General features: G+C 55.1%; 9 protein-coding genes across 9 annotated transcripts; 6 read left to right on the top strand and 3 right to left on the bottom strand.

Moving 5' to 3' along the window:
* Positions 1-503: 503 nt before the first annotated feature.
* LTR77_010365 (uncharacterized protein) lies at positions 504-2755 on the top strand (the record flags this gene model as incomplete). Its single annotated transcript, XM_064807586.1, has 3 exons — positions 504-694; positions 748-819; positions 982-2755. 3 exons carry the CDS (start codon positions 504-506, stop codon positions 2753-2755), a joined length of 2037 nt encoding a protein of 678 aa, XP_064654333.1.
* Positions 2756-2896: 141 nt separating this feature from the next.
* On the bottom strand, positions 2897-3683 carry LTR77_010364 (uncharacterized protein; the record flags this gene model as incomplete). Its single annotated transcript, XM_064807585.1, has 3 exons — positions 2897-3028; positions 3084-3228; positions 3292-3683. 3 exons carry the CDS (start codon positions 3681-3683, stop codon positions 2897-2899), a joined length of 669 nt encoding a protein of 222 aa, XP_064654332.1.
* Positions 3684-4102: 419 nt separating this feature from the next.
* RPN7 (proteasome regulatory particle subunit) lies at positions 4103-5662 on the bottom strand (the record flags this gene model as incomplete). Its single annotated transcript, XM_064807584.1, has 1 exon — positions 4103-5662. One exon carries the CDS (start codon positions 5660-5662, stop codon positions 4103-4105), a length of 1560 nt encoding a protein of 519 aa, XP_064654331.1.
* Positions 5663-5920: 258 nt separating this feature from the next.
* ABD1 (mRNA cap guanine-N7 methyltransferase) lies at positions 5921-7690 on the top strand (the record flags this gene model as incomplete). Its single annotated transcript, XM_064807583.1, has 1 exon — positions 5921-7690. One exon carries the CDS (start codon positions 5921-5923, stop codon positions 7688-7690), a length of 1770 nt encoding a protein of 589 aa, XP_064654330.1.
* An 856-nt stretch (positions 7691-8546) lies between these two features.
* LTR77_010361 (uncharacterized protein) lies at positions 8547-9447 on the top strand (the record flags this gene model as incomplete). Its single annotated transcript, XM_064807582.1, has 2 exons — positions 8547-9282; positions 9338-9447. 2 exons carry the CDS (start codon positions 8547-8549, stop codon positions 9445-9447), a joined length of 846 nt encoding a protein of 281 aa, XP_064654329.1.
* Positions 9448-9906: 459 nt separating this feature from the next.
* MEU1 (S-methyl-5-thioadenosine phosphorylase) lies at positions 9907-10892 on the top strand (the record flags this gene model as incomplete). Its single annotated transcript, XM_064807581.1, has 2 exons — positions 9907-9934; positions 9985-10892. 2 exons carry the CDS (start codon positions 9907-9909, stop codon positions 10890-10892), a joined length of 936 nt encoding a protein of 311 aa, XP_064654328.1.
* A 103-nt stretch (positions 10893-10995) lies between these two features.
* LTR77_010359 (uncharacterized protein) lies at positions 10996-11920 on the bottom strand (the record flags this gene model as incomplete). The annotated part of the gene is made up of 4 exons (XM_064807580.1): positions 10996-11046; positions 11101-11454; positions 11505-11596; positions 11647-11920. The coding sequence occupies 4 exons, from the start codon at positions 11918-11920 to the stop codon at positions 10996-10998; spliced, it is 771 nt and encodes a 256-aa protein (XP_064654327.1).
* A 1153-nt stretch (positions 11921-13073) lies between these two features.
* LTR77_010358 (uncharacterized protein) lies at positions 13074-14291 on the top strand (the record flags this gene model as incomplete). Its single annotated transcript, XM_064807579.1, has 4 exons — positions 13074-13206; positions 13261-13599; positions 13654-13716; positions 13771-14291. 4 exons carry the CDS (start codon positions 13074-13076, stop codon positions 14289-14291), a joined length of 1056 nt encoding a protein of 351 aa, XP_064654326.1.
* A 620-nt stretch (positions 14292-14911) lies between these two features.
* On the top strand, positions 14912-16436 carry LTR77_010357 (uncharacterized protein; the record flags this gene model as incomplete). Its single annotated transcript, XM_064807578.1, has 5 exons — positions 14912-15691; positions 15743-16058; positions 16110-16132; positions 16185-16308; positions 16366-16436. The coding sequence occupies 5 exons, from the start codon at positions 14912-14914 to the stop codon at positions 16434-16436; spliced, it is 1314 nt and encodes a 437-aa protein (XP_064654325.1).
* Positions 16437-17888: the final 1452 nt, after the last annotated feature.

The raw sequence follows: 17888 nt of genomic DNA, 5'->3' as shown, positions 1-17888 counted from the left end.
AACAGCAGTCTAACCTCCCCTCGGGCCCTATGCGAAGCCCCGTCGGCCGAGAGCACCACTTATCAGATCGTCCAATTCGCTCCTTCGCCCTCCATGATGCCTTGAGTCATCCACAACGTGTCCTCAAGACCTTGTCGTTCGACTCCGCCCTGCAACGCATGCGGGAGCCTAATGATCCTGGTGCATCAGGAGAGGTGGTGTATTTAACATCGTCAATGGTCGCATCCGCGATGCTGGAGCATTTTTGATGACTTGGCGGTCGACGGCGGATAGATTTCGTTTCCGACTCCGTTCTGCGGTGGACTGTTCGTGCCAACGAATCATTTTGCTGGAAGCGCGACCAATCGCTTGGATCCGAGTTCTTAGTAAGAGAAGGCAAGGAGCAGAATCCTACCGCCTTGGAACGGGAGCGGAGCTTGAGAGATTTCCCCGACGCCGGTCGTTTCTAAGCAGACATCAATGGGACAATGTCGTTGCCAAACATCGATTGCTATCCTTACAGAATGTCCGGCGTGATTGCTCCTATATACTACCAACCGCCCGAGGCAATGCAGCAGGCGATGGAGGTTGAACAACCCACCGCGCCCGGACTCGGAGGCCCCATGGATGCTAAGTCAGCTTCGAGGTCTTGCACAACTTGTTCCAAGGCCAAGGCGAAGTGTGTGAAGAAGGCAAGGGAGGCGGTTTGTGAGAGGTATGCAACGCATCTTCGATCGATTTGGGGTCAGGTTGCTGATGTTATTATAGGTGTGCAAGGTTAAGGAAGGAATGTCATTCGAGAGAGCCGGTGCTTAGGCGGAGGAAGGTCGTTAAGACAACGTGAGTCTATTCTCCTGTTCCTTCCTCTCTCAGCTATCATGTGATGGCGGAGCCGTCGGACAGTATCTCGGTTCCGTAGACCGTGTATGGTTTTTGGTCGACTCGTTGTTCCAAGGAAGCTACATCATACATGTTGTAATGACCCCTGCTGACCAACTCTAGCCGTGCTGCTCAACTCGAGAAGCTCGAGAACAAGATCGAGCATCTCGTGAACGCACTGGCAACAACACAATCGCACCGAGGGTTCAGCGTGGACCTAGGCCAACCCTCACCTCCCATCTCGGCAACCTCTGAAAGGGTCAGCGCGGACAAGTTCTACGAGCAGCAACGAATCACCGACGATAGCTTCAACCCACGCCAGCATGCTGTGCTCAGCTCGCTATGCGATCCCATAGATGGCAGAGAGGATGGTTGTACGAGTTCCTCCTCGTCGAGTCCAACTCCTGACCCGACGACTGCCTCGACTGCTGCTACATCCCCTGTTGCTCAGCTAGCAGATTATCAGTCCGTGGGAGTGTCCATGGCGGAGGCCGACGTGCTGCTCGACAGATACCGACGGTTGCTAGCTCCTGCAATGCCCTTTGTCGTCCTGCCGCCGAATACCACCGCACAGCAGCTCTACGCTGAGAAGCCTGCCCTTCTCCACTCCATCGTCGTTGTCTCATCTTTTCACGACCTTGCGAAGCAACAGATGAATGTCAAGCGATTAATCCGTAACCTTAGCGAAAGGATCATGATCAACTGCGAGAAGTCCATTGACGTGCTTCAAGCCATCATGGTCTTCGTCGGCTGGTATCATCCTCACATATTCTGGTCCAACCAATGTACAAACCTCATGCATCTCGCCATCGCCATGATCGTCGACCTTGGCCTCGACAGACCTCCTCAACAATGCGGCGACTTCAAGGAGAAGACGCACAAAGCCGTCAACGGACCTGGGATTGTCGAGCGGCAGCCATTGCCGGAAGAACACCGCATCTTGGCAGGCATCTTTTACCTCTCCTCATGCCTCTCATCGTCCTTCAAAAAGATGGACGCCACCCCTTATACGCCCTACCTCACCAACGCTCTCGTTACCCTCGAAACAGCAGCCAACTACGAATCCGACCTCCTCCTCGTCCAGATGGTCCGCCTCCAGCACCTCGTGGAAGAGGCCTCCGGCTTAAGCGCACCACAAGCGCCCATAGGAGTCTACACCAAAGGCTTCGAAGCCGACCTCGCCCGCCTCCGCAAAGCCGATCCCAATAAGGACCTCGACAACTTCTACCTCCAAATGCAATACCGCACCACCGAAGTCCTCATCTGGGAAATCGCCCTCAACGACCTCCAAGAAGGCAAAGGCGTCAGCCTCCGCTGCCGGCTGGAAGACCTTTCCCGCCTCATCGACGCAATCAAGAACTTCATCGACCTCTTCTTCACCATCGACATCTCCTCGTACCTCACCATGCCCTTCTCCATCTTCGCTCAGTTCGCACACACCTTTATCGTGCTCATCAAGATCGCCTCCCTCGAGGTCGACGGGTGGGACATCCGTATCCTCAGCGATCGGATCAACTTCCTCGAATCAGTTGCAGAAGCCGCGCGGCGCTTCGAAGCTTCTCTCACATCACATCCTGACGGGCTGGACATCAACAACGACCACTTCGGCAAGTGGGCTGTGCGAATCAGATGGATGATGCAGGTCTATGAGGCGAAGTTCGTGCAAGGAGAGGAGAAGACTGAAGCAGCGAAAGCTATCTTGCGCACGCCCGCGGCGAGCGAGGAGCAGTTCGCCGCTGATACGCCTGCGACTTCTGCCGGTGGACAGAGCATGCAGCAGCCCACGCCGCCGGACGACGTGCTGAGTGGAGATTTCTTTAACTACCTGGACGAGAACTTCTGGCAGAGTTTCGCTGGGGATTTTGATTTGGGGTATCCGGATGTGAGCATGGTTTGAGACTGTCCTCACCATGCGAAGCGTGATCGACGAAGGGAATTGTACGATATGTTATGAGGGACATCCCCTGGCGACGGGGTCTCATCTACACTCATAGATGTGTGTGGCGGTCATTTATTGACGCCGAATAATGACTAGATTTCATGCCCACCCTGCTTTCAGGTGCTTGATCGCTTCTTCTTCGCTCACTACGTCGGCCATTTTGGCGTCCATGTCGTGGATGTTGGCGTCGTGGATGGCTGGGCTTCGATCGCCGCAGGCTGTTTCGACGACCTGTATCGCATTAGCGGACTGCTAACGATTGATCTCATGTGGATGGAGAACGTACCATAGGTCTGAAATTATAGCTCAGCGCATCCAACGTCGTCGCCCTAACACATCCACTCGTGCTCACGCCACAAATCACCAGCGTGTCCACACCCAGCAGGATCAATTTCGAAACCAGCTCCGTCCCAAAGAACGCTGATGCATGTCTGGCCTCCTTGTCAGCAAAATACCCTCTTTCCAAAATGAATCAATCCAATCAAATAACATACCTCTTCTCAACAACCTCCTCCCCCCTCCCCGGCACCAACCCTTCCACCCACGCCCCCAAACCCCTCTCATCCCCTTCAGCCCAAATAGACAATTGCTTCGCCTTACTATAAAACAGTCCCGCATCGCTCATATCCGGTTTATACTTCACCGTCGTCCAGATCACCGGGACTCCTTTCCCACCGTGCGATGCTCCTCGCGCGGAAGACAAAAGACGACGCATCACATCCACCGAAGCCACAGAAGCAGGATTTGAGGAGGTGTCGAGGGGAGAGCCGGGGGTCCAGTAGGCGGTGCAGACGTCTATGAGCAGAAGGGCAGGACGGGCGCCCCAGCCGATGCGGTTGCCGAAGCCGTTGGCGCTGGAGGCGGTGCGGTAGTCTTGGTCTGCCATTGTTTCTGGAGATGGATGAAACCCCGTGGATGTGTTCTTATGGTCTTTCTGCGGTAGTCATGATATGGTTTAGGCCATGGAATGAAAGCCAAAAACGTTGTCTCTTCATGTCGTCGGATAAGCCGAAGGTGAGGTCGACTGTTCCGATGCTTGGAGACGTGGTGGAGCATGTTGGCCTATCGTTCGCCGGAGTATTGGCGCGACTCCGGCTTGTTGTCGTGTTGCGATCATGTTCAAGGCGTCATTTGTGCTGTCTCAAAAGGAGGTGATGGAAAAGCCTTGGAAATATAGTATACAGGTCGCTACCTCTATTACTGGTTCAAGCAGCCGACGCTATGCTTATTCGAACACTGCTGCAACAGCCTCTCACACTACAGAAGCCCGTCCGCAAACGCAAACCAGCTTTTCATGGAGCTCAATCACCGCTCACTCCCCCTCAATCGCACCACCTGCCCGTACTTCTGCACTTTACTAATCAACCCATCACCGACGCGCATAACATCCCTGAACTGCCCCTCCTTCTCTTCGCCTCTTCTCGTCTCGATCACACCCCTCACACGATCGATCACACATCCCAGGCGCCCGCCTGCGATGAAGACAGCCATGTCCCGATCCAGCCACTCCACGCTCACACCGAACGACTTGGCCATCGAGTCCAGGCCTACGATGCGGTAGCTCTGCAACAGCTGGCTGTATGCGCGCAGTCGCATCTCGCGGACGTAGTAGGTGCGATGCTCATAGAGGTAGCGGTCAGTGCTGAGGAAATTGGTCTCGACGGTGGCGAGGGAGGTGAAGAAAGTGTTGTAGGTGCCGGTGTAGAGGCTGTTGATCATGGTGGCGAGAGGTCGGAAATCGATGGTCGGTTCGGCTTTGGCCTGAGCTTCGGCATCCGCGGAGCCAGAGGCGAGGGTGGTGAGGTTGACTGCGGTAGGTTTGGGAGTGGTGGAGGTGGCGTCGCCCATGTCGACATCTGCTTCTGCAGGGTCGGCGTCAGTGCCGGCGCTTACAGAACCAGAGAGAGCAGTCATGCGATCAGCGTCTGAGCCAAAGATGGCGCGGATTTCAGGCGCGTCGACGACTTTGCTTTTGAAGTCGCGGCGCGGTAGGCTGACAGCTCCTGCAAGAGTGGCGTAGACTACCAGAGAGGAGTACGGGCAGAGCTCAGTCGACGTGAAGGTGCTGAGTGAGTCGAGCAGGAGAGGCGCTGCGAGGGCGTATGCGCGGATGGTCAGAAGGTGCAGGCCTTGGTAGGACTTCAAGCGATTCCTTCGGTCCCAGTCTCCGCCGCTCTCGACAAGCACCAACGCGCGATCGACACTCTTCTTCACCAGAAGCTTGTCGTCAAAGAACATGCCGATGCGAATGATGGCGAGCACAATATCGATCTTCGTCCCGAGAATGCCGGTCTTTTCAATCAGCTTCTCGAACTCTGCAATCGCCTTCTCCTTGTCACCAATCCTGGCGTAGTACTCTGCCCGCTTCCCTCGTGCGTTTTGAATCTCCGTCTCGCCCGCGCTCTCCACAGCGTCATCCTCTTCCTTCTGGATGGCAGCAAGTTCCTTCTCATTCTCTGCCTTCAGCTGCTCGTACAGTTGCTCATCCCACGGTAGCTCCACGCTCGTGTCCGTCTTCCCACCAAGAACACCGACCATGCTCGGAGCGCCTATTGATGTCGTTCGCCTCAGCATATGCTCCGGACCAGGCATATTCGCCGCTGCGTTCTGGCCAGGTAGAGTATTTTGTCTGCTGAGCACAGGCGACATCATCGCACTACCGCTCTCCCCACCCGGGTTGAGCTTGCCGTGCTGGGGATGTGCGAGGTAGGCGTATAGAGGAGCCATGTGATTCTCGCGGATGCCATCTTGGAGTGTTTGAAGAGAGGTCTGTTTCGTCTGCGTAGATGTGTATGGCGAGGCGAGGCTGAAGACGGATTGCGCGAGAGGTAGAGAGGGGTATGTGAGGTATTGTGGTTCTCCCATCTTGGCTGTGTGTTGGTCGTGGTGATGTAGTGATGGAGTTGTCGAGAGGGTGTTTCTGTGTTTCTGAGGCACCTTGAGCCGCGTCGCTGCACTTGCCTCAAGCTGCTGGACGACTTAGCGTAAGGAACGGCCCATCAAGCTTATCTTAGCGCATCACTAGCTTCAAGAGTCACGTGCGTTCACTTGACCTGCCATGTGCTTGGGTTCACCTTCACAAACACAGTCTTCTCACCACAACTCCCACCCATACCACCTACCATGGCACCTCCTGCCACCACAGACCCTCCGCCCTCCAACGTCTCCGAACGTCGCGTCCCTACCAAGCGTAAGCGCGAAACCGCCCGCCCCTCTAACAACTCCACGCGCACATCAACCCCAAACGCCTACAGCAGACGATCACCACCTCGTCAAGCACCACCCAAACGACCGGCCGACCCTGAAGAAGACGAAGGCGACCGCTCACCACCTCGAAAGCAGAAGAGACCTGGTGCTGGCGCCCGAATCAACCGCGAAGCACTTGAAGCTGCCCGGCTCGAGCGTGAGCAGGAGAGGCGCGAGGCAGCGGAGCGACAGCAGAAAGTCGCAGCATCTGAATTGGTCGGTGACTTCTACAACAGTGTACCGCAGCGAGGGCGAGAATGGAGACAAACGGACTCCAAGATCAAAGGATTGCGGAGTCTGAACAACTGGATCAAAAGCACACTAATCCAGAAGTTCTCGCGCCCGGAGACGGGTGTCATGAATCACTTCACAGTGCTGGATATGGCTTGTGGAAAGGGTGGTGATCTGGGGAAGTGGGAGAAGGCGCCGACAGTGCCGAATTTATACGTCGGCTGCGACATTGCAGACATCTCCATCACGCAGGCGAAGGAACGGTGGGCGGAATCACAGCAGAGGAGCCGTGGTAGACATCGAAGGGATGCGGCTATGGAGGCGCAGTTCTACGTGCAGGACACGTTCAGCAAACCACTGGGGGAGATTCCGTTGATACGTCAGGTGGGATTCAACCCCAATGCTGGTCCTGGGTCGGGTGTGATTCAGCCAGGGATGATGATGGGAGGCTTTGATGTCGTGAGCATGATGTTTGCTCTTCACTACTCGTTTGAGACGGAGGAGTTGGCGAGGGGTATGCTCAAGAATGTTGCGGGTGCACTCAAGAAAGGGGGAAGATTCATTGGCGTTATGCCCAACTCTGATGTGATATCTGCGACAGTGAAGAAGCTACTTCAGGCGGAGAGCAAGGGCAAGACAGCCAATGGCAAAGTCTCGCCTGGACCAGCGCAGAAGGAGAAAGAAGGTAGCGAGGACGGCGAGGTTGAGGATGAAGAGGACGACTGGGATCCGGAGAAGCCATCGGAAGCTGCTAACGGAGCTACCGCAGACGGCGACGACGAAGACGACTGGGATCCTGAGAAGCCTTCCGAGCCCGCGCCAACTGCAAATGAGACCAACGACGAGGACGAAGATTGGGATCCCGAGAAACCCTCTGAACCCAACCCAGCGATAGCAGATGTCGCTGGACCCTCACAGCCTCAAACCAACGGCACCACCCCAGCTCAACAAACGCCCGCCGACCCCAATCTCCCACCTTTAGAATGGGGCAACTCCCTCTACACCGTCCGCTTTCCCCGCGCCCAACCCCTCACCAAGCGCCCATTACCCCTCGACGGCATCTTCCGCCCACCCTACGGCTGGAAATACCACTACCAACTCGAGGAAGCCGTCGACGTCCCCGAGTTCGTCGTGCCGTGGGAAGGGTTCCGCGCGCTCGCCGAGGACTACGGGCTGGAGCTGATGTACAGGAAAGGGTTTCGCGAGGTGCTGGACGAGATCTGGGACGGGAGTGCGAGTGGCGGGCTGGGAGACGAAGCGGCAGATGGGAAGTTGCAGCGGGAGTTGGGGATGTTGGCGGAGAGGATGGGCGTGTTGAGTCGGGATCGGAGTCAGGGGAAGAAGGGGCTGTTAGTTGGGGAGGAGGAGATGGAGGCGGCGGGGTTCTATCATGCTTTCTGCTTTTACAGGACGTAGGTCGAAGGCATTGCGACAGGAGGGAGGTTGTGGCTGCTTGAGTGGGATGGCTATTAATGGCTGTGAGGCCTGTGAGTGACAGCCTGGGCGTGAATGGAAAAGCGGCATTGGCCTCAGGGCCGGAAGTTGGACTGATTACACTTGCTATGTTGTGTTTATACTAGCCTTACCACAAGGCAAATCTACTTGCCGGCTGTTGAAGCTGGAGATCTGCAAACCTGTTGCTTGACTCGGCTTCGGAATGCGAGGTCCAACTCTACAACCTTCAGCTCAGCTGCCTCAAAATCCCTTTGCCAGTATGACACAGCATATTGCTGACAATAGAGGAAACAAGCACCTGAACGACGTCTTCAGCTTCGAAACCATAAGGACGTAAGCATTGCCATCAAGAGGCGAAGACAAGAGTGAAGACAGTCACCTTAGGCGCGGCATGTCGTCGATCGCGGAATGGCCTCGCAGTGCGAAGCTGAAGACGGCTCAGCTGGGAAATGTGCCACCTCGCAGACCCCCTCTTCCTCTTCACGTCCGTAACTGATCAGCACTCTGCCTTGGGGCTGTTTACGCGCAAGACGAATGGTGTCGTACTATATGGAGATGCTTTAACGACCCATACATATGGATGATGGCATTGAGGCTGTGATGCGAACGCGCAGGTGGAAATGAAGGCGAGGTTGAGGGTATATAGGACGGGAGGAGGACGGCAAAACGGGATGGAAGGCAACAAGATCATTGGATCCATATCCTCTCTGCGGTTAAGACAGCAACACCACCTCTTCGCCTTCTGAACGGACGGACACTCTAAGTACAACTTCCTGGCATGACCCAACCCAACGCCTACACTACCCTCACACCAACCATGGGCCACAACCCCTCCCTCAACGGCGCCGGCCTCCCGCGCCTCCCACTCGACCTCCACCGCTACGAAAAGAACATCGCAATCTTCTGGTCCGTCCTCATCCTCTCCTCCGGCATCCTCCCCATCGTAGGCTACTTCGCCCTCCACTACGGCACGGACCTCGAACTCAACATCGTGCTCGCGCCCTTCCTAGGGTTCACAGGCGTGACGTCCATCTTCTCGCTGATCAAACGATCTTGGGAACTCACGAAGAAGGATTCGAATTGTCGACCGTTAGGGCAGCAGAGTCGCTGGGGTCTTGATTTCTTCGGCTGGAACTTTCTATTCGGGTTTATTGCGCTTACAATGCTCATCTCGCTGGGCATTGGACTGGAAGTGCTGAGGGCTGTCTCACTCCCGCTGAGCGTGCTGGTGTTCTATGTCTGCCTTGAGCTGCTTCTTGCCCAGGCTCTCATGGCTGCGGGTGTGAGGGCGCCTTTAAGGATCTCATCTGTTGCGAAGGGGCAGGTACTGAGGCCGGGGTCGTATGTGATTGTAGAGGATGTGGTGGCGGTGGATGGGGGACAAGGGCAGGGGTTTCGACGGGCGTGGAATGAGCGGTATGAGGCTAGTCGAGCGATGAGGACGCATCTGAGGAAGATGGATTTGATGTGGGCAGGGAGTGGGATGGTGTTGGTGGCAGTTGTGGTTGGGGTGGTGTTTGGGGCTGAGGAGAGGGAGGTTGGGTACGCAGTTGGTAAGTGTTGGAATGACTGCTGAGGGTAATTCGTTCGATGCTGACTGTATGGCAGGGTGGTCATTACCTTGGGTATGGGCGGGCACGATGGCATACATTACTACTCAGCTATCGAAGGCCATGCTCATAAAGGAAGCCAGAGAGCAGCAGCACGCTGGAGTATAGCAGCATCTGATCAGAGCAGTGTATACAGCGAATCGTCAAGGCAATAGAGTATCTGTTTGCGGCTGCGGCAACCCGAGTTGCAAAACAACAGCTCCTACCAAACACAGATTCTTCAATGGGTCGTTCACATGCATTGTCACATGCACTGTCATGTGCAATACCCATACTTGCTGTTTTCGATGATTGCTCGACGTTCAGTGACACAATGACTGCAGTGTACGGCAGATAGCAGTACAACGTAGTCATATCCATCTTTCCATCGCCAAGTTGACGTCTTGAGCGATGGATCACAGGGTTCCTGAGGGATTGAAGCACATATGTCAATCAAAAGTGGGGCACAAGTGAATGCAAAACTGCACCTTGAAGAGTCAAGCTACGTTCATGTTTCGCTACATCTCTCGTCCTTACACTCTTCCACTGACCGCAACTCGTCGTCGTGTACACATTGGCTTCCGCAAGATGGCAGACATAGCAGACCATTACGATGGTAGATCTAACCACACCGTTACCTCCATAGCACGACTAAAGTGCCTGCAGATCCCATCCGAATAGCAGTCATCGGCGGCACAGGTCTCAGCTCCCTCGCCGACTTCACCCACGTCGCCAATCTCAAACCAACAACACCTTGGGGACCCCCCTCCTCCCCCATCGCCGTCCTCCAACACCCTTCCCCAACCACCGGCAAGCCTATACCAATCGCCTTCCTCTCCCGCCATGGCATCCACCACGAAACCGCACCCCACGAAGTCCCCAGCCGCGCCAACATTGCCTCCCTCCGTAGCATAGGCGTGCGCACAATCATCGCCTTCAGTGCCGTAGGCAGTCTACAAGAGGAAATCAAGCCCCGGGACTTTGTCGTTCCTGACCAAATCATCGATCGCACAAAAGGTGTGCGGCCTTTCACATTCTTCGAAGGCGGTATGGTGGGGCATGTAGGGTTCGCAGACCCGTTCGACAATGGAGTAGCCGAAGTAGTGCGGAAGTGCGGACACTCATTGGCAGGCGAAGGGGTGCGACTACACGACAAAGGCCTACTGATCTGCATGGAAGGACCACAGTTCAGCACGCGGGCAGAGAGTAATCTGTACCGCTCCTGGGGCGGCAGTGTGATCAACATGTCCGCTCTCCCCGAAGCGAAGCTCGCGAAGGAAGCGGAGATTGCGTATCAAATGATTTGTATGTCGACGGACTACGACTGCTGGCACGATTCTGGGGACGTGACGGTGGAGATGGTGATGGGGAACATGAAGGCGAATGCGGAGAACGCGAGGAGGTTTGTGGGGGCGGTGTTGGATGAGTTGAGTAAGGAGGAGCATGCGGATTTGGTGTTGGCGAAGCATTTGGAGGGGCAGACGAAGTTTGCTGGGGCGATCACGGCGGTACAAGGGAGGAGCGAGGAGGCGAAGGGGAAGTTGGGGTGGTTGTTTCCGGGGTATTTCGAATGAAATTGGAGGTGGAATGGGGCGCGGACAATTCAACAACGATAGATAGACGATGTAGATACCCGGCTATAAGGCCTACGATGAGAGTAATTTTGCTTGTTAAGATTCAGAAAGCACCCATGATATCGTTGTCAGCCATATACTTCATAATCGCATCCTAGAAAGAAAGTCAGCTTCGTCTACCATCATGACTCCATTGGGAAGAACTCACCCAACTCTTACACTCATGAGTAATTCCCCATCCATCAAAAGCAAACCTCCTCCCGTCTTCCTCCTCCCTCGGCCACTCAATCGTAAGATCACCCGCACACATCAGCGCCTGCCGGATATAATCCAGACAATGATACATATGCGGAACCTCTGGATCCAGTAAGACCTTCTGGATCTGCTCCGTGTTGTTGCTTCCGAGAGCGCCCGTCAAAAGGATCATGTGCTTCCGGATGTTGGTCAGACAGTGTAGTTGGTGGAAGAGGGAGACGTCGTAGACTTCGCCTTTGGAGGTCTGTTTGCCGGGTGGGAGATTGTAGGTCCGGGGGTTGTCGATGATGAGGAAGCCGTCGCCGTCCTGGATCCCTATAAGCTGAGAACTGATATGGAGGGTTAAGGGTCACTTACTGGTGTGAGGGACCCCCAGGCTTGATCGATCTCCTGGGTCGAAGGGCCGGCGTACAGAGGGTTCTGTTCGAACTTGACAAATTTCTTGGGCACTGTCCGGCGTTAGCATGATTCCAGCAACGCAGCTACGATGCGTGATTACTGGTTGGTATGGGTGATTTGATCCCTCCATCTGATCTTGTGGCAAAGTACAACGCCGCCATCAAACCAAGACACACGACACCAAGCATGACAGACAAGATCACCAGGTACTTGTTGAATGGACGTTCGCGAGCAGCAGGTGCCTCATATCGTCTTGCCCCATCATGACTTCTGCCCTCTTTGGCTATTAGATGGTCCTCGTCGCCGGCTGTGTCGTTCTCATCGAATGCCATGTCGTCCTCCCGGGGTCGTCCACTCTCGTTCCTCGCAGCCATCGTGAAATCGTGAACGTTCAGATCGCTCCCCTGGCACGACACCTTGGTACACCTTGGGAAGACGAAGTGGCGTGTCCTCAAACCTCACCATCCCTCCGGAGAAGGGAAGTATCCGATACGTGACCCAGAGCACCCCGCCCAGACCACCATTTCCCTGCAGACATCGTCGCTTTTGGCACACTCGGTGCGCTACCCGGAAACATCACTGCAATCGACAACAAGGTTTGCCTCGGTTTGCGCCTGAAACTGCCTCCTCCGATGGCGAGTCAGTCGAATTGCCCAATCAAACGTCTGAGACGTTTTGGACGACCTCGGTCGAATGCTCGATGATCTACATTGCAGATGCGGTTGATTGTCTCCACCACGATCAGAAGACTCTCGTATGTGCGCAAAACTTGATCAGGACGAATGGGAACGTGTGTTGTGATACACATTTTGGCCGAGAGCACGTACGCTATATGAGCCAAGGAGTTTCAACGTGTGTCGTCTCGGTCATCACTCCCCGGTGAGGCACTTTGCGAGCTGCCTCCAAGTCTACCATGCAATCTCCGAGAGGTGTCACTTGGTGAGCAGCATCGTTGAAGCGATATCTGTTTCCGTTCGTCAGTGTGACAGGTGCTCAATGTGCGATTGGGGACGAGTAGATGGTTGGAACATGTGATGTCGATTTCTGCAAATAGTCATCAGTCACAACATCGAGACCTCTTATGCCAGTGTCAATCAACATGGAACCAGCCTACTCGACGCCTCGCAGCCACACATCGTAGATCTGCCCCAACCTTAAATTCGTGCTTCTCCAGATCGTTGCGCACCGGATCGTGGCTGTTGACACCCTGGTCTCCGCCAGCACAGTCTGTGGCGAAGTTTCCGAGACCGACACGACCGGTTTCACGGTGCCATCCTCAAACAACGCCTCCACTCAAGGCAAGATCGTGCCCCTGAGAGTGGAAGCTGAGGCGCGAGCATTGATCGTAGAGATCGGAAGATGCCATGGACCAGGTTGTGTATAAGAAGGCCTGCTGTATCCCTCATCAGTAGAGAGACGTGACAACATCGATTCCAATCATCACACATTCGTTCTTCGCAGACCTGGTGTCTAGCATTCCGTCTTTATCAACTTCAACCCAACCCTCGCTCCTAAGAATCATCCAAAATGCAGCTCACCGCTTCCAACTTCGCCTACCTCTTATACTGCGCCTCTGTTGCGCTCGGGGCTCCCACGCTCAAGCGTCAGTCTGGCACGACGTACAGCGGTGGATCGACGGCCAACGATGTCCAGAACGGAGGTGAGTAGGAATGCGATCAGTAGTTGGCACTGGACACTGACAAGCTCTTTCCAGTCTGCGCACCCGTGACCCTCATCTTCGCTCGTGGCTCGACCGAGACGGGCAACATGGGCAGCTCTGTGGGTCCAGCCCTGGCTCAGCAGTTGATCTCTACGCTCGGCAGCGACGGGGTCGCCATCCAGGGTGTCGACTACAGCGCCACCATCGCGTCCAACGCTTCCGGAGGCGCGGACGGAGGGCCTGAGCTCGCGGACCTTGCCAACCAGGCCCTGCAGAACTGCCCGAACACCAAGATTGCCATTGCAGGTTACAGTCAAGGTGCAACTGTCTGCCATTACGCTGTTAGCCAGGGTGGTCTTTCCGCGTCTGACGTTTCATCCGCTGTGCTCTACGGTATGCCTCTCGACCACAGTCCAGATCGGAAGAAGTATCATTGACACCTCGCAGGTGACCCTCTCGACGGCCAGCCCGTAGGCGACTTGTCCTCTGACAGGACTTTAGAGTTCTGCGGTAAGTTCATGGACTCCCTTCCAGTCTGAACATGGTCTGACTTTGATCGCTTAGCCTCGGGCGATGGCGTCTGCGAGACAGGCGGCTTCGCCATCACGGCTGCCCACTTGTCCTACACCACCGGCAGCGACATCCCAGATGGTGCTGCCTTCATTGTGCAGAATGCCGGGACCTCGACCAGCGGTGGCTCGTCTAGCTCGCCAGCAGCCTCAGGTGCGCCGTCCTCCGCGCCGTCTTCCGCACCGTCGTCCGAGCCGTCCTCAGGCTCTTCCTCAAACCCATTCGGCATTCCGTCTTCTGGCGGAGACTCCTCCAACCCATTTGGCATCCCATCTAGCGGCTCATCGTCTGGAGGCAGCTTTGGCATCCCGTCCAGCGGTTCTTCCTCTGGAGGCAGCTTCGGCATCCCATCCACTGGTACATCGTCTGGAGGCAGCTTTGGCATCCCATCCACAGGTACATCGTCCGGAGGCAGCTTCGGTATCCCAACCGGAAGCAGCGGCTTTGGAGGCTTGGGCGACCTGTTCAGCTTCAAGAAGGATGGCAACAAGGATAGCAAGAAGAGCAGCGAGTAAGAATGCTGCTTCTTTGGCAATGACTGGGGGCAGCTGATCTGGTGATGATGGGGATGATGAAATTTATGGTTATGATCGGAAAGAGCAGCATTTGAGGTATTCTTTGCAGGACAAAGAGGAAGAGCATACATAGGAAGCATACAGTACCATTCCCTATCTTCCACACTCGACCTGCCTGCCGTGCAATTCGCTTGAAGGTGGTACATGTAAGCAGGTCATCCTTTTGCGGCTTCGGCTCCTGCCATGCGGTGGCACCGTTCTCACATTGCTGACTTGAAGGTCGCTGCTTTCCTCAGACCGAGCGCCCGACATCCTTCCTCGAGGTCAGTTAGGTCTGATAGCTTCTTGCGTTGAAGTGTTGGAGAAAGGATAGAAGTGCGGTCAGGAACAACCACAGAACGCAGACGAGCCGCATTACCCGGTTAAATCCGCGCGCGAGTGCCGAGAGGAGAGTTTTGTGACGCATTGCCTGCTAGTACTCGACATTTTTGAGGAAGCGATGAAGCGAATGCTTTGTAAATGTAGGCGTGTCGCGGTAGGTGTTTGTCCCATTTATACAGACTGAGCGGAAACATGCTTCAACTCTTTCCCTCCATTGTCCCTACCAGCCCAACCCCACGATGAGTGTTCCATCCTCCTCGAACAGCTCGCCCGTCGATGGGGGGCTGGAGAAAGGCAAGCTAGACTATCCTCGAGAGGAAGAAGAGAAGGACCACGAAGAGACCGAAAGCGACTCGATACGGCACACTGGACGCCAAAGCAATACTCTCAACACACCACTTTCGAAGGCACGATCGCATTCGTCGGCTCGATCAGCGCGCTCATACACCGATGGCTACACTCACGTCGAGCATGAAGAGAAAGAGGTTCAGGGAACCGATGGAAGCACACAGCCCAAGGAGGAAGGCAAAGAGTTCGAGGTCCAATTCGATGGAGACGCGGACCCTTTCAATCCCAAGAACAAGTCCACACTGCGGAAGTGGAGCATTGTGCTCATAGGCAGTGCATGTTCACTCTGCGTGACTTGCGCTTCAGCATTGTACACCAGCACGTACGACCAGATGGAGCAGGAATTCCATATCAGCCGAGAAGCAGCGACAGTCGGCTTGACGACGTATGTCTGCGGGCTAGGTCTTGGGCCTATGTTCTTGAGCCCGCTGTCAGAGTTCTATGGTCGGCGTATCATCTACATCTGCGCTTTTGGGATGTTCTTCGTCTGGTTGATTCCGTGCGCCGTGGCGCCGAACATTGCGTCGATGCTGGTGTTTCGCTTCTTGGACGGGCTTGCGGGCAGCGCGTTCTTGTCTGTCGCTGGAGGGACGGTCGGAGACATGTTTCCCAAGGAGAAGCTGTCAGCTCCGATGATGATTTACACTGCTTCGCCATTCGTTGGACCCGAGGTAGGCCGTCCAGCTTTAGCCAGAGAGTATGAGCATGCTGACAATACAAAGGTCGGCCCCGTGATAGGCGGATTCATAAACCAGTTCGCGGACTGGAGGTGGTCGTTCTGGGTGCTGGTCATCTGGGCAGGCGTACTTGAAGCTGCAATCGTGTTCTTGGTGCCAGAAACTTACGCGCCTGTCTTGCTTAGACGGAAGGCCATCAAGCTTCGCAAAGAGACAGGCGATGAAAGATGGAAAGCACCAATTGAGATCATGGACCGATCGGTAGCGAGAACAGTTCTGTGGTCTTGCATCCGGCCGTTCCAGTTATTGTTCTTCGAGCAAATGTGCTTGAACTTGTGCTTGCTGAGCGCAATATTGTTGGGTAAGCAATTCTAAAGACTTGTACTACGCGGCTAACATGTGATACTCACAGGTATACTTTACCTCTTTTTCGGAGTACGTAGCACTCTCGACCGAACACCGGCGACCACGTGCTGACCTGGAACAGGCATTCGCGCTCATCTTCCAGAACAACCACGGGTTCAACCAATGGCAGACTGGCCTTACCTTCTTAGGCATCTTCGTTGGCATGGTCATTGGTGTCAGCTGCGACCCAATAACGCGAAGAAATTGTAGGGCAAACGCCTTTCAGGAAAGTATTGAATGACAACAGCTGACTGTACCACCAGACCAGAGGCTCGTTCGCAATAATGGCGGCGTATCCGAGCCGGAGTTCAGACTACCACCGACGATCTTGTGAGTGTCCCCAACGTGCGGTTCATTCTCGACCACGCTCGCGAGGGACGTTGGACGAGGTCTCGTGAAGAGAACTAACACGTGGTACCAGGGGAGCATTGCTAGTGCCAGTCAGCCTGTTCGGTGAGTCCAGATGGTGTGCGAGCTCGAGCGTTGTGTCGCTCGTGCCTGGAGATCATGATTTTACTGATGCGAGATCTATGTAACCAGGCTTCGGGTGGACGACTTTCCCATGGTACTGTATTCCCTCCTGCATCGCTAATTGCGTGGTGGGGCCTGCAGAAGACGCTGTGCATACTGACCAGAGTCTACGATCACAGGGTCCACTGGATAGGTACGATAGATTGCATCTCGATTAGGTGCAGGGAGAACAGACTGACAATGCCAGTGCCGATCATCTTCAGCGCTCTTTTTGGGATCGGGAACATACTCTGCTTTGGTGGAATCTTGTAAGTGCTTCCAGATTGTAAAGGCGACCCATGCGCTGATCTGCTCTGGAAGCACGTTCCTTGTCGAATGCGTAAGCTTGTTTAGAGCCGTCCACCCGGCCCGGCGTACCTGCTTCTCGGCCTTCTGACTGTGCATTAGTATCCTTTGTATGCTGCAAGTGCTTTGGCTGCGAACTCCTTTGCGCGGAGCAGCTTTGCGGCCGCATTTCCGTGCGTTTACCCAGTTGCTCGAGATGGCACGATGTGGCTAACATGGCGTGGCAGTCTCTTTGGTGTACAGATGTACGACTGTAAGTTGAGCGCTCAGACGATGTCTCGCCTAACGAAAGAGCGGTCACTGATTGTGAAGATCTTGGCTACCAATGGGCGAGTTCGTTACTCGGCTTCATAGCGCTTGCGATGACACCCTGTGAGTGAAGCGATCAGATCCCAGTACCACGGGCGACCGATGCTGATGTTGACAGTCCCAATCTTGTTTTTCAAGTTTGGCAAGCGGATCAGGGGCAAGTCCAGGTTCGCTCAAGCATCGTAGCTCGATCAGGCAGGGTGGCCAGGAGCGCAGCAGGGCAGCACATAGAGGAAGTTTGGCTCAGTGTCCACAAAAATAGCCCTGCACCACCTCGCGCGTGCCAACCAGATACCTTGAGGCGCTCTGCGTCACCACGACCACGCTCTCCTCCACGTGATACCGCACCCAGATCTCTGTGCGACATATCCAGAGGGCCAGTCAGATCGTGGAGACGCGGCATTCCCCTTGCCTTGGGCCTCGTACACTTCCAGGGCCCGAAACAGCGGTGACAGACAAGGCTCTTGCAACCACAAGCAACGTGGCAGACAGCTCCCATTCCTGCGGGCTTCCACTTCAAGCCGTGACTTCCAGATGTGGTAGATGCATGTGAGTGTTATAGAAGATGAAGTTGAGCAGTCACATGTACATCAACTCTCGCTAACTGGCGATCGACGGGCTCGGCACGCGGCCCGCACCTTGAACTTTGACCGAGAAGTGG

The sequence above is a fragment of the Saxophila tyrrhenica genome (assembly GCF_035928015.1).
Source record: "Saxophila tyrrhenica strain CCFEE 5935 chromosome Unknown scaffold_22, whole genome shotgun sequence".
In the NCBI taxonomy this organism is placed as follows: domain Eukaryota; kingdom Fungi; phylum Ascomycota; class Dothideomycetes; order Mycosphaerellales; family Extremaceae; genus Saxophila; species Saxophila tyrrhenica.
The sequence above is the reverse complement of the archived record's forward strand: the minus strand, read 5'-3'. Positions and strand labels throughout refer to the sequence as shown.